At 46.0% G+C, this 26245-nt stretch overlaps 1 protein-coding gene across 2 annotated transcripts in view; it reads right to left on the bottom strand.

The window, feature by feature from the left end:
• Nucleotides 1–26245, bottom strand: part of TINAGL1 (tubulointerstitial nephritis antigen like 1) — a 121222-nt gene that overhangs the window by 79907 nt on the left and 15070 nt on the right. For both annotated transcript variants that reach the window (XM_069223290.1, XM_069223289.1), the window contains one exon: nucleotides 18131–18194. In XM_069223290.1, the coding sequence (XP_069079391.1) occupies nucleotides 18131–18194 (64 nt within the window). The remainder of the gene's footprint in view (nucleotides 1–18130; nucleotides 18195–26245) is intronic.

Genomic DNA, 26245 nt, shown 5'->3' with positions numbered 1-26245 from the left:
GGAGTATTGCAGACCCATTTGGTGAAGCTGTTGTTTGACCTGTATGATTGAGTTGTGCTGAGATTGTACCTCTGATGTGAAGTTTGGGTACATATTCAGTTAACTGTTCTCCACCTGCCAGGGGCCCTTGGTGCAGGATACCTGCACAATGTGGTCACAGTCACTGTAGTTGAAAAACCGTGCCACTACTGTGCGAGAGAGAGGCCCAGGCAGGTACTCAACATGAGTGCTCCACTGAATAGCTAATCTTCAAGAATGAGATCTATACTGTCCCCATAGGAATGGCATTATAATGCTTCATTTGCTCAGATACATATGAAGGCCACCTCTTCTTGAGGGGCTTTCAGCTGAGATTGCATATCCACTGTAGAAGGGCATAGTCCATCAATAGCAGATTCATTGATCTCTACCCTGTCCCTCAGTTTGCCCTGGTCAGCCCTAGCAGGCTCATCTCTACTGTCAAGACATCCAACTTAGGGTTCAGAATGACCTTTACGTCCCCGATGGCCCCCAACAGTTCATCAAACCAGTCCATGGGGGCAGCCCCTCCATCTGGCCCTGGGACCCTCCAACCCGCAGCTCCTGGCTCAGGGAGCTCCCCTTCATGCAGGGCTGTTTGACACCGGTGACAGGTTAAGGCTCCCGCACAGCACAGCTGTGAAGCGTCCCAAACACTCTTCTAGTATGGAGCTACCAGGGACCAGCACAACTGAGACAAACACCACTCACCAGCAGTTCTCAAAGGAGAGGGACAGCCTAGCCAGTTGAGCTGGCAGGAGGCTGTGTCAATCAATCCCCACTATGTTATGCCGAGTCTCCACTGATGGTAGTGGAAGAAGGCCCCCCAATTCCCTCAGCAAGCCAAAATAGTAATGGTGACAGCACTTTTTCCAGTGGCACACATATACGTCCCCCAGTCATGCCAGGACATATGCAACGGAAAGCCCCTGTGTAGCTGGTAGTCCTGTCTTTCGATGGTGGTGTCCCACAAAAGGCCACCTACAGTAAATGTGCCCCCCCGTGACCACCAAGTATCGACTCCCCTCAGCCAGTACCACAAAGCCAGAAGGGGAATCTCCAACCAGTCACTGCCAATCAGGGACCCCCCTTGTCCTGCAATCTCAGCCAAACCAAGATGAGGCCCCTTTAGGTGTTGTCCAGCAGTGAATGATGGCTGCTCAAGGTCTGCAGGTGGGCACCCACCAGCTAGCAGGTCCAAGATAAGGGGGCGAGTGTGCTGTCTTGCGTCCCCCCATCAAAGAGCTCTAATACTGTCTGCAGCTGGAGTTACCTTCCCTGTGACTAACGCCCACATCAATGGACCGAATAAGGCCCTGGGTGCACTCAGACTGGTGTCTCAGGGAGCTGCTGCCCACTGTTATCCTGCCTCCTGTGCTCAGCACTCAGGTCAGTTCATGTGGATGTTCATGCAGCCTTGATTTTGCCTCAGATGAGGCTCAGAGCCATCTCTCCCAGGAGAGAATATGGGGGCCTCCAAAGTATTTGGATGCTGAGTGGCAAGTGAGCCGCACAGAGCTCCTCTACCAAACATCTGTCCTCATCACCATCTTTGCACGCCCCCCTTTAGCACTAGTTTCTTAACGCAAAATACATCCTCACATCCAAATTAACACTAAATGCAACTAAACGTAGGCAGTAGCAGCCAGCAACTGCGTGTTAAGTTCTCTGTTCCAGAGGTTTTGCTGTAGGATTTTTGTGTCAGATTACTCACAATTAGGAGAAAAGGCATAATTTAATATTTTTTGTTAGTTTTGCATCTAAAGAGTAATTCATAATTACTCCGCTTACTCTGGCGTAATGAAGACTTTTCCCAGGCCTAATGCACTGCTTGTGACCTAACTCATTACATCACTCATGACATGTTAAATTACATCATTGATGATATCACTCATGCCATCTCAGTTATAGCCTCAGACTCTGCATCTCATCCACATCAAGACCTGGATCTACCTCACACTTGTAATCTGGTGGATTTATACCTGCATTAACATCTCAATCCTCATTTACTTCAGCCTGCTTCTAAGGAAAGATTTTAAATTCAACAGATTCCATTCCAAAGAATGGTGTCCAGGAGTGCCTCACTATGGCTTCAATAAAAAAATGTTAGTGCTCTAATTTTACATTAGAACTTTGTGATGATGATGCAATTCATTACTAGGTATGTAACTGACAGACTGCTTCTCGTGTTTAAAGTTTTGGGAGCACGTTTCAGTCTGCATGTCAGAATGTTTTACTGAAATGGATGGGGAAGATATTTGATAACTCACAGAAAATGTGTCCTTATTTTACATTTCTAAAGCGATAACCATAATTTCTATTAAAAGAAACCCCCTTATTTTGTTCATATTTTGTAGTATTCGCTGTATTAAATTCCTTTCTGATTCCAGTTTTGGTTCCAACAAGATGGTGTTCAGGTGTGCCACGTTTATGTCATAAATTCAGAATGTGAGAGCTCTTGTTCATTGGAACTCTGTGGTGAAGCTGCAGTTGTTCTATGAAAGTTAAATGGCAGACTACTGCTGGTGTTAGAAGTACATGTTTTGTCTGCATTTCAGAATGTTTTACTTACATGTATGAGGAAGATATTTGAGAACTTTTCCTTGTTTTATCTTTCTGGAGCAATAACCATAATTTCTGTGACAAAATGACATTTCAATGGGGATCATGCTCTGAGTCCTTTAATTGTTGGGACAGCATGCTGTAGCCAGCCAATATGGGCTGGGATTCCTCTGGGACTCCCCTTCCCCAGTAGCCTAGGGGTCAAGGTGTGCTCATTCTGCTCCTTAGATATTTTTAAATAATGTTCAGGATGCAGGGACTATATCCCTGACTCCTACAATGGCTGCCACAGCATATTGTGACCAGCCAGTAAAGATTGAATAGACCTCTTTAATTTGGCCAATCAGATTGTTTTACAACACAAAAGTTTCCAGAAATACCTAACTTTTAAACCCCTTCATGCCCAAACCAAGCCCCTCTTTAAATGCCGGTTTCTCCAAAATGACTGAATGAATTTACACCATATAACAAAACGCATGATTTCTGAGTAAGTTTCTAACTTTTGCCATATTTGGTGTCATTCTGTTCAGCCATTTTTTCTGAATCAGGATGGGATTAACTGGGAAATCCTGCTTTTGCCCCCCACCCCCATATTTTTTTGGCCCCTGCTTGACGAATCAGCGCAAACCTTTACATAAAGGAGCCAAAGCGCGTTGGTGTCAAACCCCTGTGTGCAGCAGGGGGTTGGTTGTAGGCTCTGCCCACACCCAGACCCTGAGCCAAACTGACATAGAAGGCTAACCCCCACTACACAGGAAATTGGGCTCTGGCACAGGACATTGGCAGCAGCACATGTTCTTCGGCCAGGGCTTGCTTTCAAGCAGCTGTGGCCAACTAATCCCTGCAGAACACTAAATTTGGCTTAGAGTTTCTAGGGGAGAAATCCCTTTTTAATGGAAACCTTAATGTACTTTGGTGTAACATATATATAAATAAATATTTTTTTCATGGTTCACTATGAAATACGGATTTCATCATCTTAATGACATCCCTCAAACCAATCTACAGAGGTGTAACATTTCCAGGGTTTGTCAGGGATTGTCAGCAGGGAGGACCAAATTATGTGGCAAGGTTAAATAAATTATGCAAAAAAAATGGAAATTACGCAGCATGTTCTTTCTCCACTATTATTTTCATATTTCTAGGTTGCCATTGATTGGTTGCTGAATGAAGTGGGAAATGTCAGAAGGACGTATCTGTCAGAGAAGGACTGCTGACAGACAATAAATAACAGTTGAATTTTTGAGGAACAATTGGAGAAACTGCAGAACCCTTGTTCTTTATCAACTGAGGCCAATGGGATTGAAGGGTTCAGTCATACAATCAATGAGTGTAAGAAGAAGACAGAGAGTAGATAATGGGTCGGTTGTAGGCCAAAATAGCCATGGTGTTTTCTGTACTAGGATCCTCTTTTCAGTGGAGGGAGAACACTGCTGAGGCTGTTACACGGTCACAAGTTCTGTGAGTGAACAGGTCAGCAAGAGTTTCAATTCATGAAGTTATGCAGGATATGACTGGAAGTAAACAGGAATATATTATTTTATCAACACATGGACTTGAAAGATTTGAATTTGGTTGATAATGACTGTGTGAGTGTGAAAACGCCAGATAGACCAGCCTGACATTGAAACCTGTTTGTATTCTTTGTGAAGAAAGGGATTACTAAAGTCCAGAATCCTATTAGATAAGAGGACAGTTTATGTGGAAGAACAGGCATATTGGCAGGTGTGTAAGAGAAGACCATGTTAGGTGAACGGTGTGGTGGCTGGTGAGGAGCTGGGAATATAAACCTCGGAAAGAGTGACCAGGACACTGGTTGCCATTTATCCGTGACTCAGATTTTTAGGTTGAGCATAGTAGCGTGCATGCGCTGCTTTTCTGACATGTTGGTATGTATCTGTGCTTTTAACAACGCCCACCTCACGCCCATCACTATCACTCGTTCGTGGGCTTGCCCTTCAAAAATTATTTGATGCCATTGGTAAAAGGTTTACGCTTGTCCCTCCTTGGGGAGGTTTTGTTACCACCTTGGCTATCGCCCCTGTTACATGGCTAGTTGATTTTTGCCAATAAGTTGGACTGCAAGCGAGCTTCTTTTTCCTTTTGTGTCTCTCCTTATCGCTGATACTCATGGCGGCCATGGCGCTGTGATTCGGCTCGCTTATGTGAAACTGTTTTACTTTTGATTTTCAAGTTATGTGGCAAGAAAAGTCCGGGTAAGAGTTTACAACGCTAATAGCTCTAACGCGAGCAAAGGCCAGACCTTATGCATTGCAAATGCTTGTTATACTTTTCTTTCTCTGTCCATCTGGTGTTTGGGCCATAAGTTGTTGTGTGTTGTATTTTTTCTGTAACGTGCTAGGGGAGAGGACATGCCCTATCTTGTCCTGTTGGGTTGGTTTCTGATGTTGGTATTTGATGGTTTTTTACTCAGTATTCTTCGGGTCCAGTCAGTTGTGTTGGGTATTCCCTGAGTCAGGCCGACAGGCCAAGTCTGGCGGTGGAGGAGAAGGTTGTGTCTCTGGTGTGTGTTAATTTCAGTCTTCCGGTGGCGTGCCTGCTTCAGCTTTCTACTCAGTTACTGAACAACAGACTGTCTTCGCCTCACATAATCAGGTTAGTAAATATATTAAGAACAAGAGCAGCAGGAAAGTATTCGCTTGCTTCGTTGACTCTTGACAAACATCTGCCTCAATCATTCTACAGTTTCTTTCTAAACATTAAACTACAGGAGCCCGAAGTAGGGAGGAAAACATAACAATAAAACACCAAGGCCGACCTCAATCAGCTGTGAACTTAAAATAAGGAAAATGCAACCTGGAGACCTCTGGGCTGTGTGGAGAGTCGGGCAGCAAAGCGACCTTAACCCAATGTTCTTTCACTTCCATGTGAATGACTTGCTATGGCTGCTAGACAAATTCCTGGCTAAATAAAGTGCTTCTTGTCTGCAGACGCCTAGTCACCTGACATTCACAAAAATTCCTATGAGAGCACCATAAATGTAGAACCTGGGGCTAAGCCTAAAAAAGAAAAACTGAGAGCCTTTTTGGAAAAAAATCAAAGAACAGAAACAAGTCGGAAATCGTTCTGTAAAAGGCTGGCACGCCAAAGACTTACCTGGAGCTCAGAATAGGAGTGTCTGGGAGCTTTAAATCCACAAAACAAATGGTTAAAGAAAAAGTCTCTTGTGCATTATAGAAGCACTTAACACACTTCACTTCACCAAAGAAATGCTAAACATCTCTGGAACCTTAATCACCCAGATCTTATTTTATGGAAATTAAGCGTGATGTATATAAAATGAGCACAGAGAATGGGCATCAGATTATGTGCTGTACAGATGCTAAACTACAATGACAACAGCAAACTGACCTAGAAACTCTACGCCTTTAGTTCTGTAAAAGAGGTACTGTGTGTGCAGAAGGTACCGAAGTCCAGAGAAGAGATCAGAACTTAGTATAGTCCCTTGCTGCTTACTGCATGAATTAGTGCCACACACATCCCACAATACACAGACATTAAAGGACTAAAGAAACACTTGAATACTGCCACACCACTCTACTGTACGCTTGCAGCAGGACCCGAAAGTAAACTAGCAGTAAAGGACAAAGAAAGGACTGCCTAGCAACTTGGAAAAATCATCAGAAAAGCCCCATACAGCACAAGGGAAAAGTATACTTGTGGACACGTGCCAGTGGTCACTGGGGAAAACCTTAACCATGCACAGTCCCTTAACTTGGTCAAACTTAGAAGAGAAAGACACACGTAATAAACACAAACTGGAAATAAAAACCTGCTGACACAGATCAAAGCTTAAACCTACAGTGGTTACAATACCCCCAACAATATGTCCTTGAAGAAGTAGAGACTGGGAGACACTTAAGCACAGATTTATACTTTTTTTGCACCCCATGTGTGCCATTTTTTACGCAAAAGAGGCGCAAACCTACAAAAAAAACAATTTGATTTTGTACGTTTATGCCCGTTTTTGTCAAAAAATGGTGCAAAAAAAGTATCATAAATTTGGGCCTTAATCCTATACTGTCCTGCTTGCAATGACGTTCTGAACACTAAGGGGAAGATTTATGGAAAGTGGCGCTGCACTGAGTGCAGCGCCACTTACCCTGCGCCCCTTAGCAACCCCCCAGTGCCACCATGTATGCGCCGTATTTAAAATACGGCACACCATGGCGCAGGATAGGGGGCACTATTGTAATTTTTTAATGACGCTATTGATGTACTCTGCAGGAGTAGCACCAAAATATTGGTGCTACTCCTGCAGATTTCCTTGCGCCATTTATTACGGCACTTTTAACGCCTGCTCAAGAGCAGTCATTAAAAGGGGTCTTCCGTTCTTTAGTAGGTGTTAAAAGTGCCGTAATAAATGGCGGGGAACGCCCCCTTTGCACGCATTATACCTGGCGCAGACATAATGGAGTGCAAAGGGTTACAGAGTGGCGCAATGCACGCATTGCGCCACTCCGTAAATACAGCACGGGGGTTGGCCTCAAAATAAATGACGTTAATGTGGCACAAGGTGGTGCTAGGTGCTTATAAATATGACCCTTAGATCCTAATTACAATAGGTCGAGTAGTGGCGAGGTATTTACCATACCTGTAGTGCAATGGATGTTTTTAGATGTGATGGGGGATTTAGATGCAATGAATGGTTTTTAATGCAACTGAAGATTTCAGAGTCGTATGGAGAAAATATTGTATTATGTTAAGAGACTTTGTGTTAACTCTGCATATTTAAGTAATGAATTATAGCAATTTAATGTTGAGAATCGTCATTTATTTTTTAGTTTTGAAACGTTTGATGAATTTAAACACATTTTAGACAATGATTTTTAACACTTGTTTTTTGGATAAGGATGAAGTTGCATGTGCATATATCTATAAGATGAATGTCGTTGAAAGAATAAATTGTTACTACTACTTACTACTATACCTTGTAAATACCATTAACATGTGAGAGGTATTTACTGGGTGTGGTAAATATCTCCTACTCCAAGTGTTTCACTTGGAAATAAGACATAACATGTGAGATGTTGTTTAAAGCTCAAAATTCCACGTTTTGCCTTTTTTTCCACTCACCCTCCCCAGTACTTTAAATAGGCAGGTACTGTCTGGTACTGAGTACCCGCACTTCTTTAATTTGAAGGGAAGAGACCCTGCACTTCTCGCCACTGTTGCAATACATTACAATGCACAAGTACCTGTACCTCTCAGGAGCAAATCGGTACTCTAAATAGATTGTACCTGCACTTTTATATTTCCATTAAACCACTGCCCCTCCAGAAAATAAAGTTGACAGGTCTGACCTGCAGATATCTGTCAGAGGGAAGCAATGTAGATGTATAATTGATTGCACCATTTGGAATTCCGATTTCTACTTAAACTCCAGTTTACATAAGGAACAGAATTTAATCCTGTCCTTGCAATCATGACCTTTGTGCCATATAATCTGTGGTGAAAATGAGGTTTGTACTCGTAAAATCAAAGAACACCCACCAGGAGCAGCGGCAGGAAAACCAAAATGTATCTATGCATTGAAATAAAGAGAAAAGGTGCATAACAACGTGACCTTTTATAATCTGGAAACCAGTGATCACCGGCAGAGAGACTCTAAATATGCTACATTCTATGCAGAAAAATATTTACTTAGGAAATGCACGTCTAAACTTGTATGGTATTTGTTGGACCTGGCTTTTTGACAGGGTCATCCCCAAACTTTTTGCCTTCCTCCTTCTCTTTTTCTGACCTCATTTTTGCTGGTTTTTAGACTCTGCGCACTTTACCACTGCTAACCAGTGCTAAAGCTCTCTCCCTTAAAACATGGTAACCTTGAATCATACCTGATTGGACTATTAATTTACTTATAAGTCCCTAGTAAGGTGCACTTTATGTGCATAGGGCTGGTAAATTAAATGCTACTAGTGGGCCTGCAGCACTGGTTGTGCCACCCACTTAAGTAGCCCCTTTTCCTTGTCTCAGGCCTGCCATTGCAAGGCCTGTGTGTGCAGTTTCACTGCCACCTCGACTTGGCATTTAAAAGTACTTGCCAAGCCTAGAACTCCCCTTTTTCTACATATAAGTCACCCTTAATGTGTGCCCTAGGTAACCCCTAGAGCAGGGTGCTGTGTAGATAAAAGGCAGGACATATACCTGTGTAGTTATATGTCCTGGTAGTGTAAAACTCCTAAATTCGTTTTTACACTACTGTGGGGCCTGCTTCCTTCATAGGCTAACATTGGGGCTGCCCTCATACACTGTTGAAGTGGCAGCTGCTGATCTGAAAGGAGCAGGAAGGTCATATTTAGTATGGCCAGAATGGTAATACAAAATCCTGCTGACTGGTGAAGTCGGATTTAATATTACTATTCTAGAAATGCCACTTTTAGAAAGTGAGCATTTCTTTGCACTTAAATCTTTCTGTGCCTTACAATCCACGTCTGGCTGGGCTTGGTTGACAGCTCCTTGTGCATTCACTCAGACACACCCCAAACACAGGGTACTCAGCCTCACTTGCATACATCTGCATTTTGAATGGGTCTTCCTGGGCTGGGAGGGTGGAGGGCCTGCTCTCACACAAAGGACTGCCACACCCCCTACTGGGACCCTGGCAGACAGGATTGAACTGAAAGGGGACCTGGTGCACTTCTTAGCCACTCTTTGAAGTCTCCCCCACTTCAAAGGCACATTTGGGTATAAAACAGGGCCTCTGCCCTACCTCATCAGACACTTGCTGGAGAAGAAACCTGAACCAGAAACTACACCCTGCCAAGAAGAACTGCCTGGCTGCTCAAAGGACTCACCTGTCTGCTTTCTACAAAGGACTGCTGCCTTGCTGTTGCCCTGCTGCCTTGCTGAACTCTTGTCTGGCTGTGAAAGTGCTCTCCAAGGGCTTGGATAGAGCTTGCCTCCTGTTCCTTGAAGTCTCAGGACCAAAAAGACTTCTTCCTTTCACTTGGACGCTCCGTGCGCCGAAAAATTTCGACGCACAGCTTATTTCGCGGCGAGAAAAACGCCGCACACTGATGCTCATTGACGCGACGCCCTCGGGACGATCGAGACTTCGACGCACAACCTCGCAAGGACAAAGCCGCCCGACTTTCCAGGAGAAATCGACGCGACGCCTACCGTGAGCGCGAAACTTTGACGCACGGCCTCGCAAGGACAACGCCGCGCGACTTCCAAGGAGAAATCGACGCGACGCCTGCCGTGAGACCAAAATTTCGACGCACGGCCTCGCAAGGACAACGCCGCCCGACTTCCAAGGAGAAATCGACGCGATGCCTACCGTGAGATCGAAACTTCGACGCGCAGCCCCGCAGAACGACGCGGAGCCGGAAAACAAGCAGGAGAATCCACGCACAGACCCGGGACATCTGGTAATCCCCGCGACCCACAAAAAGAGACTGTCTGCGCGCCGGAAAACGACGCCCGACTTCCCCGCGTGGAAAAGAACGACGCAAGTCTGTGTGTGCTGAGGAGAAATCGACGCACACACCCCTTTTTCCACGCATCTCTTCTCCTGTGGCCCTCTGAGGAGATTTCCCACCAGAAACCAGGTACTCTGTGCTTGAAAGACACTTTATAGCTTTTTAAAGACTTAAAGACACTTAATATCACTCTTCAGTGATATCTTTACAAATTCGTATTGCAACTTTGATCGTTTTGACCTACAATTACCCAGATAAATATTCTATATTTTTCTAAACCCTGTGTGGTGTATTTTTGTGGTGCTATATGGTGGTATTGTATGATTTATTGCACAAATACTTTACACATTGCCTTCTAAGTTAAGCCTGACTGCTCGTGCCAAGCTACCAGAGGGTGGGCACAGGATAATCTTGGATAGTGTGTGACTTACCCTGACTAGAGTGAGGGCTTTTGCTTGGACAGAGGGTAACCTGACTGCCAACCAAAAACCCCATTTCTAACATTGGTGATCAGCGGTGAGGATAGGACTTGTATTTGTGCAGTGACATACAGTAGCTAAGTATTTCACTACCTACCCACAGTTGAAGGTCAACTTGGTTTTTATCTCTTTTTGCAAATCCGTTTTTTTTTCCTGACAATTTTCAAAAACTAAATCCTCACTCAACATGTCTCTGACTGGGTCTCAGACAGTGGACTTTGACCTAGTCCAGTTGGATACATATATGGTCAAACAACTAAGAGGATTCTGCAGGGCATTGAGGGTACCCACCCAAGGGGCCTCCAGAAAGGAGGACTTTCAAGTGGCGCTGAGGGCCTGGGCAGAAGCCCATTTAGAGGATGATGAGGAAGAGGAGCCAGAAAATGGCCCCTCAGAGGAATTTTCACTATCTGTGGATGGTGTTACCACTGCAATTGTGCACCCTTCCAGACCAGGGAGCAGTGTCTCTGTGCAAAGCCTGACCGCAGAGGAAAGGAGAGAAGAAAGGGAGTTCCAATTGCAAATGGCAAAATTGAAAATTGAGGCTCAACAGGAGGAGAGAAGGGCAGAAAGAGAAGCCAAACAAGCTGAGGCTGAAAGAGCAGCCAAACAGATTGAAGCTGAAAGAACAGCCAAACAGATTCAAGCAGAAGCTGAAAGGGCAGCCAAACAAGCGGAAGCTGAAAGAGCAGCCAAACAGGTGGAAGCTGAAAGAGCTCTGGCTGAAAAGAAACTATTGTTGGCTCATGAACTGAGTCTCAAGGAGCTGGAGATCAAGGCAAGACAGTCTGAATCCAGCAATAATGGTGGCAGCATACTGACAGGACCTGCTGGAGAAAAGAAGGTTCGTATACCCAAAAATGTGGTGCCCAGTTTTGTGGTGGGAGATGACATAGATAAATGGTTAGCTGCTTATGAAGTTGCACTAAGGGCTCATGAGGTTCCTGAAGGGCAATGGGGGGTAGCTATGTGGGGTTATGTACCGCCATTGGGGAGGGATACACTCCTCACATTGGATCAACCTGATCAAAACACATACCCACTTCAGAGAGCCATTTTACTTGCCAAGTTTGGGCTGACCCCTGAGGGATACCGTCAGAGGTTCAGGGACAGCACCAAACAAACCACACAAACATGGGTAGATTTCTTTGACTTCTCCAGTAAGGCACTGAATGGATGGGTGCGGGGCAACAAAGTAACTGATTATAAAGGTTTATATGACTTGATTCTGAGAGAGCATATGCTTAATACTACTTTTACAGAGTTGCGCCAGCACTTAGTGGATAGTAAGCTGACTGATCCCAGGGAGCTTGCTGAGGAGGCGGACCTCTGGGCAAGCACCAGAGTGTCCAAAAAGGTATCTGGGAGTGACCCAGAGAAGGGTAGTTCCGGTTCCCCCCAACAAAGTGAGGGGGATGTTAGAGATGACCCAGACGAGTTCCAGAGTAAGGGGGGAAGACAGGGTTCCCATACCCCCTCTGAGAAACAGGGTGGGGGTTCTGATGGGCAGTGGCCCAAAGCATCCCATTCCCAACTCCGCTGCTTTGAGTGTTCCCAGATAGGACACAGGAAGGGGGACTCTGTCTGTCCAAAGAACTCACCCAATATTGGGACCTCTACAGGGGTGGCCAATGTGGCCTTAGGGGAATGTCGTCCCCAGGGGCAGGTCGTAGACCATGCCTTCATCTCCTTCAGTTGGGAGGTGGACTCAGAGGGTAAACTGGTGATCCCTGAGGGTGGGAGTCGTCACTTCCACCAGGTGGGAGTGAATGGCATCCCAGTCATCGCTCTGAGAGACACGGGGGCTAGTCTTGCCATGATTGTGGAGAGACTAGTGTCACCAGAGCAGTACACCGGACAGGTGTGTAGAGTGACTCCAGCCATTGGGGAAGATTTCTTCCGCCCCATGGCCCGGGTGTCCCTAGAGTGGGGTGGGGAGGTGACCCAGAGGCGGGTCATAGTTAGTCCCCAGCTGCCCATTGACTGCATTCTGGGGAATGAGTTTCCCTTAGTGTCAGGAGAGCTGAGAGGGCCGACCCCCAAGGGTGCCCTAACAGTTCAGATATCTGGCGGTACCACTCCCCAGAGGAGGGTATGGAAGTCCAGATGGGGAGGCACGGGGAAAAAGGACTCACCCCTGTCCTCTGTTCAGCCTCAGAGTACAGACCCTGGGCTGAGGGACCAGTATCAGGGACCCACCCCTGACCTGGTGAGAGTGGAGAAGGGGTGCCAGACCCCTGGGGTTACTACCCCCCATTCTGGGATGCTACAGGAATCCCTTGGGAGCTCCCTACCAGCCCCCCAGCTGGAGGAGAAACTCAGCCAACGGCCCCCCTCCGGGTCTCCCCCTAGCAGTGGATGGTCAGGGGCCTGGCTCATAACACTGACAGCTGTCAGTGGCATCTATTGGTTTCTGTCCTTGTGGGCAGAGTTTTCCCTGGGTTGGGGACAGAAGTCAGACCCAAGGAATGGAATGGGCCACATCACTTTGTTGGCCATGGTGATACTGTCTGCATACTGGGATACATCTGTAAGCAAATTAAAGTTAGGAGCTGTACAGATGGGGTCCTCAGGTGATGAGAAGGGTTCCCCATGGGCCAGATCAGTGGCCCCAGAGAGTATAGACAAAGAAGCCTCACTGAGTTCGGAAAGGCGTAGAACTGGCGAGTGCCCCTGCAGTAGTGGGCCATTGTCCATGTTCTATCGCCTTAAGCAGGGAAGTCCATCAGAGTGTTGATTAGTCTACCCTGGGTTTAGGCTGGGAGGGGGTCATGTTGGACCTGGCTTTTTGACAGGGTCATCCCCAAACTTTTTGCCTTCCTCCTTCTCTTTTTCTGACCTCATTTTTGCTGGTTTTTAGACTCTGCGCACTTTACCACTGCTAACCAGTGCTAAAGTGCATATGCTCTCTCCCTTAAAACATGGTAACCTTGAATCATACCTGATTGGACTATTAATTTACTTATAAGTCCCTAGTAAGGTGCACTTTATGTGCATAGGGCTGGTAAATTAAATGCTACTAGTGGGCCTGCTGCACTGGTTGTGCCACCCACTTAAGTAGCCCCTTTTCCTTGTCTCAGGCCTGCCATTGCAAGGCCTGTGTGTGCAGTTTCACTGCCACCTCGACTTGGCATTTAAAAGTACTTGCCAAGCCTAGAACTCCCCTTTTTCTACATATAAGTCACCCTTAATGTGTGCCCTAGGTAACCCCTAGAGCAGGGTGCTGTGTAGATAAAAGGCAGGACATATACCTGTGTAGTTATATGTCCTGGTAGTGTAAAACTCCTAAATTCGTTTTTACACTACTGTGGGGCCTGCTTCCTTCATAGGCTAACATTGGGGCTGCCCTCATACACTGTTGAAGTGGCAGCTGCTGATCTGAAAGGAGCAGGAAAGTCATATTTAGTATGGCCAGAATGGTAATACAAAATCCTGCTGACTGGTGAAGTCGGATTTAATATTACTATTCTAGAAATGCCACTTTTAGAAAGTGAGCATTTCTTTGCACTTAAATCTTTCTGTGCCTTACAATCCACGTCTGGCTGGGCTTGGTTGACAGCTCCTTGTGCATTCACTCAGACACACCCCAAACACAGGGTACTCAGCCTCACTTGCATACATCTGCATTTTGAATGGGTCTTCCTGGGCTGGGAGGGTGGAGGGCCTGCTCTCACACAAAGGACTGCCACACCCCCTACTGGGACCCTGGCAGACAGGATTGAACTGAAAGGGGACCTGGTGCACTTCTTAGCCACTCTTTGAAGTCTCCCCCACTTCAAAGGCACATTTGGGTATAAAACAGGGCCTCTGCCCTACCTCATCAGACACTTGCTGGAGAAGAAACCTGAACCAGAAACTACACCCTGCCAAGAAGAACTGCCTGGCTGCTCAAAGGACTCACCTGTCTGCTTTCTACAAAGGACTGCTGCCTTGCTGTTGCCCTGCTGCCTTGCTGAACTCTTGTCTGGCTGTGAAAGTGCTCTCCAAGGGCTTGGATAGAGCTTGCCTCCTGTTCCTTGAAGTCTCAGGACCAAAAAGACTTCTTCCTTTCACTTGGACGCTCCGTGCGCCGAAAAATTTTGACGCACAGCTTGTTTCGCGGCGAGAAAAACGCCGCACACCGACGCTGATTGACGCGACGCCCTTGGGACGATCGAGACTTCGACGCACAACCTCGCAAGGACAAAGCCGCCTGACTTTCCAGGAGAAATCGACGCGACGCCTACCGTGAGCGCGAAACTTTGACGCACGGCCTCACAAGGACAACGCCGCCCGACTTCCAAGGAGAAATCGACGCGACGCCTGCCGTGAGACCAAAATTTCGACGCACGGCCTCGCAAGGACAACGCCGCCCGACTTCCAAGGAGAAATCGACGCGACGCCTACCGTGAGATCGAAACTTCGACGCGCAGCCCCGCAGAACGACCCGCAGCCGGAAAACAAGCAGGAGAATCCACGCACAGACCCGGGACATCTGGTAATCCCCGCGACCCACAAAAAGAGACTGTCTGCGCGCCGGAAAACGACGCCCGACTTCCCCGCGTGGAAAAGAACGACACAAGTCTGTGTGTGCTGAGGAGAAATCGACGCACACACCCCTTTTTCCGCGCATCTCTTCTCCTGTGGCCCTCTGAGGAGATTTCCCACCAGAAACCAGGTACTCTGTGCTTGAAAGACACTTTATAGCTTTTTAAAGACTTAAAGACACTTAATATCACTCTTCAGTGATATCTTTACAAATTCGTATTGCAACTTTGATCGTTTTGACCTACAATTACCCAGATAAATATTCTATATTTTTCTAAACCCTGTGTGGTGTATTTTTGTGGGGCTATATGGTCGTATTGTATGATTTATTGCACAAATACTTTACACATTGCCTTCTAAGTTAAGCCTGACTGCTCGTGCCAAGCTACCAGAGGGTGGGCACAGGATAATCTTGAATAGTGTGTGACTTACCCTGACTAGAGTGAGGGCTTTTGCTTGGACAGAGGGTAACCTGACTGCCAACCAAAAACCCCATTTCTAACAGTATTGTACCTCATGACCATCCTCCTCCTTAACTTCTGGAGAGGCGTGCTATTCACCTCCCCAATTCATCCCGGGTTCTTGTGGCCAGCTTTATTCTCAGCTCATTTACAGCCATGCTTCACCTCTACATTTCAGCTGCTTCATTATGGTGCTGGATTTCCCTCTTAGCTCTTTGACTGACAGATTCCAACCCCCTCCTTTCGTGGCCATTGTTTGTTGTGCTTAGTCACACTCACAGCACCTTGACAGACATGCCCTGCCCCATCTTGCCAATCGAATCCACTAGACCATTTTGTTCCTTTGCTGTCAAGTCCGGCATCAATGTTCCATCCACTCGAGGAGACCTGTTTGAACTATTTGATCAGCTCCATTGTATTTCTGATGTCAACTGCAACCCATTGACCCGGCTATTTCCAATCCATTCATCTGACCATCTCGTCCTATCCTCCCAACTAGTTTCTTCCCATCTACCCATTTAGTTTAATGCTATTCACCCAGCCGTCTCCAGTCAATCCACCTGGCCACTTTCCCATCTATTTGTTAGCTCCTCCCTATCCCCTTGGCAATCTCGGTACTATTCATCAGGCAATGCCCATTGTGTCTACTTTCCCACTTCATCCAGTCCACTTGGCCACCTCCATTCGATCCATGTGGCCAAAGCATCTGATCCACTAGGCCACCTCTGTTCCATCCCCCTGGCAACCTTCCTCCCATCACCTGACCATCCCATCGTGTCTACCTGACTATGTCATCCCAGCCATCCAGGCCACCCCTCCCCCATTTGCTTGTCCACACCCATTCTATTCTCTTGAATACCTCGTCCCATCCACCTATGTCAATCCTAGCCAACCTACCAACTCTCACCTGCCAACTTGTCAGCCTTGGCTGTATCTGGCTGTCCAACTGTATGGTTACACATGACCACCTCCTTCCTATCCATTTGGTCACTGACCACCAGATATTATTCACTAGGCAACCTCGATCCCATCTGCGTTGCTACTAGCAACCCATGTACCTGACTGTCTTTCTTATCAGACTTTGTCTCACCAACTTGCCCATCTCGATTCCATCTGCCTTGCCAGCTTCTTTTCTTTCACCTAGTTACCTCCTTCTACCTGGCTAATGGCCACTTCATCCCATCAACTATGCCACTTCCAATCCTAGCCACCTTCACTCCATCCATCTGTTTACTCCCACTGAATCGACTTAGTCAGAGCCATCATATTCACTTACTCAGGTCGGTCCCATCAAATTGGCTATATCTGTCCTGTTCACCCTACCAACTCTGTCTCACCAATCTGCCTAGTTCATCCCATCCAATGGTCACCCCTGTTCCACCCATGTCGCCACCTCCATCTATCCACCTAGCCACCTCTATCCCATTCACATGTGTGTCTCAATCCAATCCCTGAGGGCCATCTTATTCCACCCATTTAGCACCTCTGTACCATGAAATGGCTCATCGCCATGTCCACATTCCCATGCCACATACATCCCATTAACAAATATCTTAAGTCCATCAACGCATGGCAACATTACCCCATCTCACCCACCCCCAACCTATCAGATTTAACAACTCAGCCTCATCTCTGCACTCGGCTCCGTCCCCTTCACCAGGCTACTTGTGCCCAATTAGCTGATCATGCCTGTCCGAACTCCATGGTTTCCCCCTCCATGTCCATATTGCCTAATTATTCATTTCTATCCAGCCACTTTCATTTCATCCACCAAGCCACCACCCCTCTACCCAAACAACAACCCTTCCCCATTCACCAAGTCACTTGTATCCTATCCACCTGACTAGCTCCATTATGGCCACCTACTCCCATCGATCCTGGCACTTATGTTTCATGTCTCCAGTCACACCTAACTCGTGATTTTCGTTAGCTTTTCCAAACGTGAGCAAACGTTAGAGATACGTGTTTTGTTTTTGTCAGTTTAACTATAATCCAAACTAGAGGGTAAAGGCCAAACGGTAGAAAATCGTCAACAGCGAAACAAGTGTGAATAGGTGCAACAATCATAAAACATCAAGTACTAGCACTGAGGAATTTAATGACCATCATTTAAGGGTGGCCTAAAGCAAAGTGCAACTGCAGTCACAAATTAGTTCAGACAATGTAGACAACCACTCGGTGGCTCGTTCCTGTCAGAATCCAGGTATCATAGTTATCTGATCAGCGGTAGCAACAGAGTCAAGATCTGGTGAGTCTTGCACTGGGCTGTACCAAAATAGGGAAAATCTGCGACAGAGAGGTGCCTATGAAAGACAGCAATGCATTTGAAGAAGACTTTATATCCCTGTGCAATTGACAATGCATACAGTAGTATGATGGTAAACAGTACGTTTCATGATGTAAGCCCATGGTTTTGCGGCAAAAGTTATGTATTTGCATGAAAACAGACTGGATCTGTCTCAAAATGCTGTCAATTGCATTGCATAATTCGGGCGTCTTATAGTATGGAGATGACCACAAGGTGACACCGTCAAGGTCCCACACAAAGCAGGGAAAAGTGACAAGGTATCACACATACTAATGCTGGGCCAGGGCGTTTTTGCCTAGTATGAAGGATGTGAGACTGGGCGTGACTTACCAGAGGTTGCAGTTCTCACGATATGTTACCCCAGGTGGGTATTTCTTGCCATTCTGGACACAAGCTGGAAAACAGAAAACCAGTGTGAAATGAGAAGGAATGAACTAAGATGCAGAAAGATGCAGTTGTTGGACATGTATCCAACGATCGGCTGTAGTGTAACTGCAGGCTCCCACCATGATTCATGACCCATATGTACAGGCACCTACAGGTACTGAGTACATCTGAACACAACAATTGATGAAGGGTGATACCCTGAAACCGGTCCCAGGATGCTTGTTTCCAGTCCAGGGAGAACCTGGTTTGGCAGTTCGGGCTGGGCTGTTCCCATGAGGAACAGGGTCAAGACTGATTTGCATATGGCTGGGTCCAAACTGGGGTGGCATGGCGAGCAAGAGAACAATGGATTAAACCCAGATCTGTGACTGGGGATGAGTGTTTGCATTGTTCAACACTCCGTCCATCATCGTTTTGTGTTACTGAGTACATCTCACCTGACTCTCAATATACCGCTGGCTACATCGGTGCAGTTATCAGCTCCTCTGCACCAGGTGCAAGTCTTGTCATTGCCTGCCCCATCTATACTAACGCTATCTCTAATCTCTCTGGCACACGCTTGCCTACCTCCTTCAGGGACCTTGCCAGTTCTAAAGCTGGGCCTAATGTGCCCTGTGCTGCTTCTGCCTCCCACCACTCTAAACCATCAGTAACCCAGTGGTGGCTCCTCCGCAGTGGCAGAGGGGCGTCACCCACTTGGCTGAACCAGCAGATGAAAAATAATCAATAGCTTGCTATCATTTTATTGTTCATAATGTTTCATCTGCTGGCTCAGCCAGCAGAGCGTACAGGGAGGGGCGGGACTGGGCCATAGGAGGTGGGAGTGGGGAAGAGGGGAGAGTGCACTAAGTGTGCATGTCTGTTTGGCTAACCGTCTAAGGCCGGCCAAACACACATGGGCACTTAGGTCTCTCAAACCCGGCTGTATACACAGCCGGGCTGGAGAAACAGCACAGACCCCAGGCTTGCGTCTGAGCAGCAGTGACTGCCGCTCAGACCAATCCTGATGCTGCTTACATGCTAGTTTTAGCATGTGAGCAGCACCAGGATTGCTGGGGAGCCTGTGCTGGTGTCCCAGCGAATGCTGGGACACCACAAGAGGAGTGAGGTGGCAGGAGACAGCGGCGGGAGACGGGCAGCGCGAAGTAAGTGTTTTCTTTTTAATTTATTTTTTAGTGTTGTTTCCCCAGTCATCCCCCTCACCCGCCACCTTGACATATTCATCATATTTGATGCTTTCTTTGTCTTGTTCGATTTACACCATTTAGTTGATTTAACCACTTTAAATGGTTTCATTTATTGTGATATTGACTTGGATATTTTGATTTTTTTTTTCAGTTTGTTTATTTGTGTTTATTATATTGTACTGCTATCTGTTACTATCAGGGCTACGTTTGCGCTATATACCACCTTTCAATAAAGTAAATACATTCCATTAAAAAGGTGTGGAGAGATGTCTTGTGTTGAGGTGAGGGAAGCCAGGAGGCTCTCAAAATATAGTTACTAGCGGGATTTAAAAACCACAAGAGAAGCAGAAATTAGGAGGAACATAACAACAAGTTAATACGTTTAATATTACAACTGCCATAATAGCACGTCCCTGATTGGGAGCCGGCCAGGGAAATGGAGTGGTATTTGCCGAACCTGGTAAAAACCGGTACCAAAGGGTGACATATATGCCAGGTGCAGTAAATCCCTCGTGTTGCCAGTTTTAAACTTGGAAATGAGGCATAACACGCAGGATCAGTATGTAAAACAGAGCATTCTGAATGTTTTGCATTTTTCTGCTAATTTTCACAGGATAAATTGTAGCATGTTTGACCTGCTGAAATCTGCCAAAGAACAAATGGAAGATTTTGCCGCATTATTTAGAATTCCAATCGTAAGGCACAAATCCTTTTTGATTTTAGATTGGAATTCTCCAAACTCTGAAACGGGGCCGAAGAAGTGAGAGCAGAACATTTCCAGTTTCATCTGCGAGTGCTGACGCTGTTGGTGAGATGGATCTCGGAGAGTCCAGATTTGAGATTGTTGTGTCATGAATGTGGATTGGGAAGGAGTGACTGCAAACAGAGTCCATGCAGTGCAAACAGTGCCAGCCTGGTGTGGGCACATTGCCGCCTCCACCCTCCTTCCTGTTCAGCAAACAGGCCTGCACCTCGCCTGGCACGAGCCTGAAAGATCTAGTTAGCTGCATTTCCAGCATGACTTTCCTAAAGGTCACAGGCGGCCTGACATGGCAACGTGCCACCCTGCAGGCCCTCCAGACAGGTCACGTGCTGTCAGTGGCACACGCTGCTGCCAGCAGACTCTTACCTCTGCCCCAGCAGCACCTTTGATATGTCGCACACTTACTCAGTTGTTCAAAGATCACCGCCTGACATCGATCCACAAATATTTACTCCTCTTAACATCGGGCAATCGGGTGAAAGTGAGAGGAGGACCTACAGACCTATGACTAACTTGTTTCTTCGCTGCTTTTATAGTTTGGTTGTGAGATATTAGTAACAGCTCTTACTGGTACTCAACACATTATAACTCACTGAAATAACCTCAAAAGCACGTGTCCGCCTCTGGTATGCACATCTGTAGCCGGCAGGGTGCTTAGAGTCTTCAACTGCAGGTGCATGAATTTAATGAGCTAACTAACTTGTGTGTTATAATTCATCCCCTATCGTCACATCCTCTTTCAAGCTGCCTGTGTTACGTGTGTGAGTTTTCTGGCGCTGGATTCCTTTGTAAACGGACAGCATGGAGAAATCTCACTTCGGTGCGGAATACAACCCCAGAGAGATTTGTAATTTGAGAATGGGCGACCAAATATCTGGATTATCTCTCATCACGCCTGGGGTAGTTTCCTTAATTAAGGATGAGAGATCACAAGCCTGCCCTTGGAACTCATCACAGCATGGGAAAGGGGGTACTTAATTCTTAGGTCAAGCGCGCAAGCGCTCTGACGTGTTGTAATCTCACTGTGGTCTCTTAACCACGCCCATCACTATCATTCGTTCATGGGCTTGCCTTTCAAAAATCCTTAATCATCATTGGTAAATGCTTTACGTTTGTCCCTCCCTGGGGAAATTTTGTTACGCCTTGGCCATTGACCCTGTTACATGGATAATTACACCTTTGCCGATATGTTTGACTGAGAGCGAACTACTTTTTCATTTTGTGTCTCTCTGTCGCACTGATGCTCATGGCGCCCATAGCACATTGAATTGGCTCACTTATGTTAGCTGTTTTGCTTTTCACTTTCAGTTTATGTGGCAAGAAAAGTCTAGTTAGAAATTTACCACGCTAATAGCTCTAACTCGAGCAAACGTGAGACTCATTGCATTGCAAATGCTTGTGAATCAATAGGGTGTGTGTGTGTTTGTGCGCGTGCATGTGTGTGTCTGTTATAGAAGCATCCTTCAATGTTTTCACAATAGTACTTCAGCGACCATGAGCAGTGCCAACATTTAGCCCTATTGTTGTCCTGGGATTTTGTTCTTAAAATATGGTCACCCTAATACAATGCCGATTTAAAGATTAATGGATGTGGTTGCCAGCCTGATGTGTTGACTAGTCACATATCTACATTCAGACCCAATCATTATTTCCAAAATGTAATCAATGCTCCATCTCTTTACAAATGTTAATATATTCAGTCTTTACTTACATAATATATGCAGTGTATATAGAGTAACATATTACTAAAACTACTGGTAAAGCTAATAGGTCCTAAAGGCAAGACCTATTAGCTTTGCTAATGCTTGTTTGTTTTGGAGGAAGATTTATTGGACATAAATTATTATTTACTTTTTGTGCTCATTCAATTGCAATCTTTGACCCGTAGCCCCCTCTTCAGGAAAGACTATAATGCAGCCGGTATAGTACTACAGGGGCCATTTACCATTGCTTATGCAGGGCTATAAGTTCTGGTTGGGTGAACGATAACGCCAAGTTATGTCCAGGGTTTTACTCATGGACGTCTTTTAGGGATCGCCAGTGTGTATTTGAGTATGTGTGTGAGTGAAAGTGACAGTCAGTGATAGGAGTGATAATAAATTAGATTATGTGTCAGAAAGTGAGAATGAGAGAGTCAGGGTGAGTGAGAATGATGGAGTGAGGGTAAGAGTGAGTGCAAGTCAGTGTGAACAAGTAGCTGTGTGTTAATCAATGCAAGAATGAGAAACAAACCATGAGTGAGGGTAAGAATGAGTGCAAGAGAGTGAGAATAAATGACTGCAAGTGAGTGAGAATGGTTGAGTAGGAGTGAAAATGTGAGAATGAGAGTGAGTTAGTGAATATACATTAGCATAAATGGCAATGTGGTATGCTTGTGAGCTTGTTCTTGGCCCTTGCAAAATAATAGTTTTGGCATGGTGGAGGCAAATAGCAAAATAACGGTACTTGGCATACTAGAAATAATATATGATATATTAGACATTCATGGAAAATGGATCGGATGCAAGCATACTGGACGTAATTCTTGTTATGAACCCATAGCCAAAATGCTCGTGCTAGCACACTGGATGTGATTCTTGGCTTAATGGATGATAGCTGTGGCATATAGGAGGGGGGCAAACATGACGACATGCACACCATATCATGCTGGAGGTAAATTTTGACATACAGGTCACCCATAGTACATGGATTACGCTAATAGCAAAATTGCGGGACATGCATATTATATGTAATTGTTGACATAAGGGAGCCCCGATGGCTTATAGGGGGCACCCTTGGCAAAATGATGGCCCTGGCACACTGGAAGGTTACTGTCAGAATACGGGAGTACCCACAACACATTTTGAAAAAAAAGGAGTCCAGCCTGACCTTCGTTTCCCTAGAGCTGTTCACATCCACAGCCTCGTTCTTTGAATCGATACAACATTGCAAAGAATTCTCCCGTTATACTTAAGCCCTGCACATATTTTGACAGAACTATTTGTAAACCGTTCTTGATGTTTCTGATTCCCTGCACTAGTAAATTACTGAATGAAGGTGTGTCCTATGACCCTTAGAAAAGCCCTTTTACCTTGTGGTCTGTTTTGTGCTACAGTAAACACTCAAAATGAAAGAAATACTCAGACGGACAATGGTGCTTTGCATAGTGCTAGAACAGAATTTGCAATCTTTTCTGTAATAAGAGCTACTTATGTTTAATGAAAATCATCACAAACTACACACATTGTTTGTGTTGTTAATGAAAATCATTACAAGCTATATAATTGTTATTGTTAGTGTTGTTCATGAAAATCATTACAAGCTATCAATACTGTTAGTGTTGTAATAGTGACTGTAACGACAAGATTACTTTAGAAGCCACAGTATACAAAGATTACCAGCAGTGATCACCTCATTTAATCAGGCACGTTTGCCAGCAGTATTATAAAAACAAAAAGGTCGGTCAAGGTAGAATGTTACAGAACAGCCATAGCTACAACGGCCCACGCACCAGTATCCCCATGCCTCATTTTTAGTTACCCAACTGCCAGCATTAATTGCATTTGGACACGTAATCACTTTTCCCCAAACATCAGTTTACGAGTTCTGAAAATAACACACATTTTCGTCTCTAATTTACACTCTCAGTTTTGATATACATGCATTAATTCAACCAAACAAAAAGCAAAAACGTATAACTTATTCTCCAGGGCTACACACAGAAGAGCTTCATTTAGTTGAGCCACCAGTAGCTCGTGAGCTACTAGCTTGAGAAGCCTGTGTTAGAACGTGCAGATTGCTCTGGTAAGGGTGTCCGTTCTTCGACCAGATAACCCCCTCTGATGCACTCGCAGGATTAGGCACATTTTGCTTGTACACCTTGAAGTCTCTCAGGCACAGATCCCATGCCAGCTCTCATTTTTGAAGTAATGGTTGCCAGGGCTGATGCCCCTGTGCCCTTGTGAATGTGAAAGACATACACTGCAGGCGCCAGAAAGATACTCCTCAAACACAATCTTATTATTGGAAAACTGACAGCTTTGCATCCCAGATGAATCCAGGGCTTGCCAACAGGAAACCACTTTACAGTCAAATAGGAAGCCCGGAAAATGCTGAGACACCAGACAGAGAATGTCCGGAGTTCCTCTTCGGTAAGGTCATGGAGAACAAACCTGCTACAACCAGCAAACCTTCAAAGCCGAGAAGCTGACTCCCTCACTGGGCTCACTCGCTTGTTAAGGCTATATCACTTGCTTGGTTAGGCAAAGCAGAGTTAATTGTCCCAAATTCTAGGAAACCTCAGCTCCTTCTGAGAGAAGAAGTACAGTAGGACTAGTGATATTTACAAAAAGTTTCAATTCATCTCAGCCACTGATAAAACAGTCACTCTGGGACTCGTTCCAGTCTGTCATTTTTTACTCACTGCGGCAATATAGACAGGGACAAATGTACCGGAAGTCATGCAGCGCCAGATAACAGGACTTTTTCCTGTTCATAAAGGATGAGAAAGGGTCGTGACCCCGTAAGTCTAACCGTATGCCAGGGTTGTCCATCCTGAGACCAAGCCCTGGAGCAGACGCAGAGACTGCTTCTTGCATCTTAGGGTTAAGAGGAAAACTGAGAACCAGGATTGTTGGGAGAGAGTTGGCTTACTCTCTAAAACAAAGACTCGATGAGCAGACACCGGTTCCTTATAGAAAAGCAATGTGTAGCTCAGCATTGCCTACCTAAGAAGTGGATGCTGTCCCAAAAGGATAGGAACATATTCAGGGCAACTCTCTTTGATTCCTTTGCTTTAGCTCCTGGGAACTGACTCCAATATGAGCTTTTACATTTTGGGAGAAATACGTCAGCCATGCCCTACGTTGAAAACCAATGAACTCACTATGCCATGTGGACGGCCTTCAGCCTTGCACACCAATTTTCGGTGATGAGTAGCAGGGACTGCTCACAGGGCATTGACCAATGGGAGTGCCTCCACTGCCATTGGCCATAGTGCTCACAACGTATACTTTGTTCGCGCGCAATAGTCTCGTTACACAGACACAGAGCTGCTGAGTGAGGACAGGGAGTGGCAAGAGGTGAAGCAAGGGGAGAGAGAGAGAAGAGGAGAAAGAGAGAGGAGCAAGGAAGGGGAGAGAGGGGCAGGAATCCTAAAGACGAGGCTCTGGGTGCAGAAGGGGATGAAGGAAGAGGTTTAGGGGAGACGGAGAAGAGGGAATCGGCAGAAATGGATACTCTAGAAGGGTCAGTTAAAGGAGATAGGACATTTATTAAAAATTGGAAAATGTGTCTATCAAGCTTAAAGGGCGAGGGTCGTTCTGCCTGTCTACCTCCTGCCGCTCCTCCACGCCCAACCCATCTACAGACATCCCCTACTCCATGTACATTGCACACTGCACTGTGCAAAACAGGATATGGCAAGATATTTCTGGTGAGTTAAGGGACAATAGAGATGTCGGATGTTTCCATTATTCACCATTGAGATGTGGCTCTAGGAATTGTAACACGTTGGAGTTTTAACATTTAGCTCTCCTTAGCTGCGCCTATACCTGTGCAGGTGCCATGTCCTAGCAGGTTACATTGATGCTGTGAAAATGGCCTTTTGATTCACTCCTGAGGCACTCTAGAGGTGGCTGAACCAACAAATTAACATAGAGAGCTTAGCCAGAGCTAGTCAGAGGGCCTCTATGGGCTCTAAGAAGCAATGATGGGTTAGGTTTGAGTGTTGGTAGCAGGTAGAAGCCACATGAAAGCTTGGCTCATTTAGGGCTCGAGGGTCCAAGAGGACCTCGAGCAGAGCCAGAGACACGCTCCTGGCTCGATCTTTCAGTGCATGCCTTCCTCTGGGACAGTCAGGATCCGAGCCATAAACCCTCATCTTTTGCCACAAGTTCTATCTTTGGGATCTATCTGTGCTTTGGGCACATTGACTGACCAGGCCTTTTTCTCTGTTAAGAGGTTGAAAATGAGAGCTGGCAAGTTGTGGGCTGGGAGACCCCGATGGGGACAGCCTGGCACTTCCTGCACTACAGAGCTAAAGGAATGTGGCTGCCATACCTTGGTGCCCTCCTCCTCCTCTGGGCAGACAGTTCAGAGGCTGAGTCTGACGAGCTAGTACCAGCAGAA

This window comes from Pleurodeles waltl, chromosome 3_1 (assembly GCF_031143425.1).
Source record: "Pleurodeles waltl isolate 20211129_DDA chromosome 3_1, aPleWal1.hap1.20221129, whole genome shotgun sequence".
NCBI lineage: Eukaryota > Metazoa > Chordata > Amphibia > Caudata > Salamandridae > Pleurodeles > Pleurodeles waltl.
Note: the sequence above shows the minus strand (reverse complement) of the source record. Positions and strands in the feature narration are given on the sequence as shown.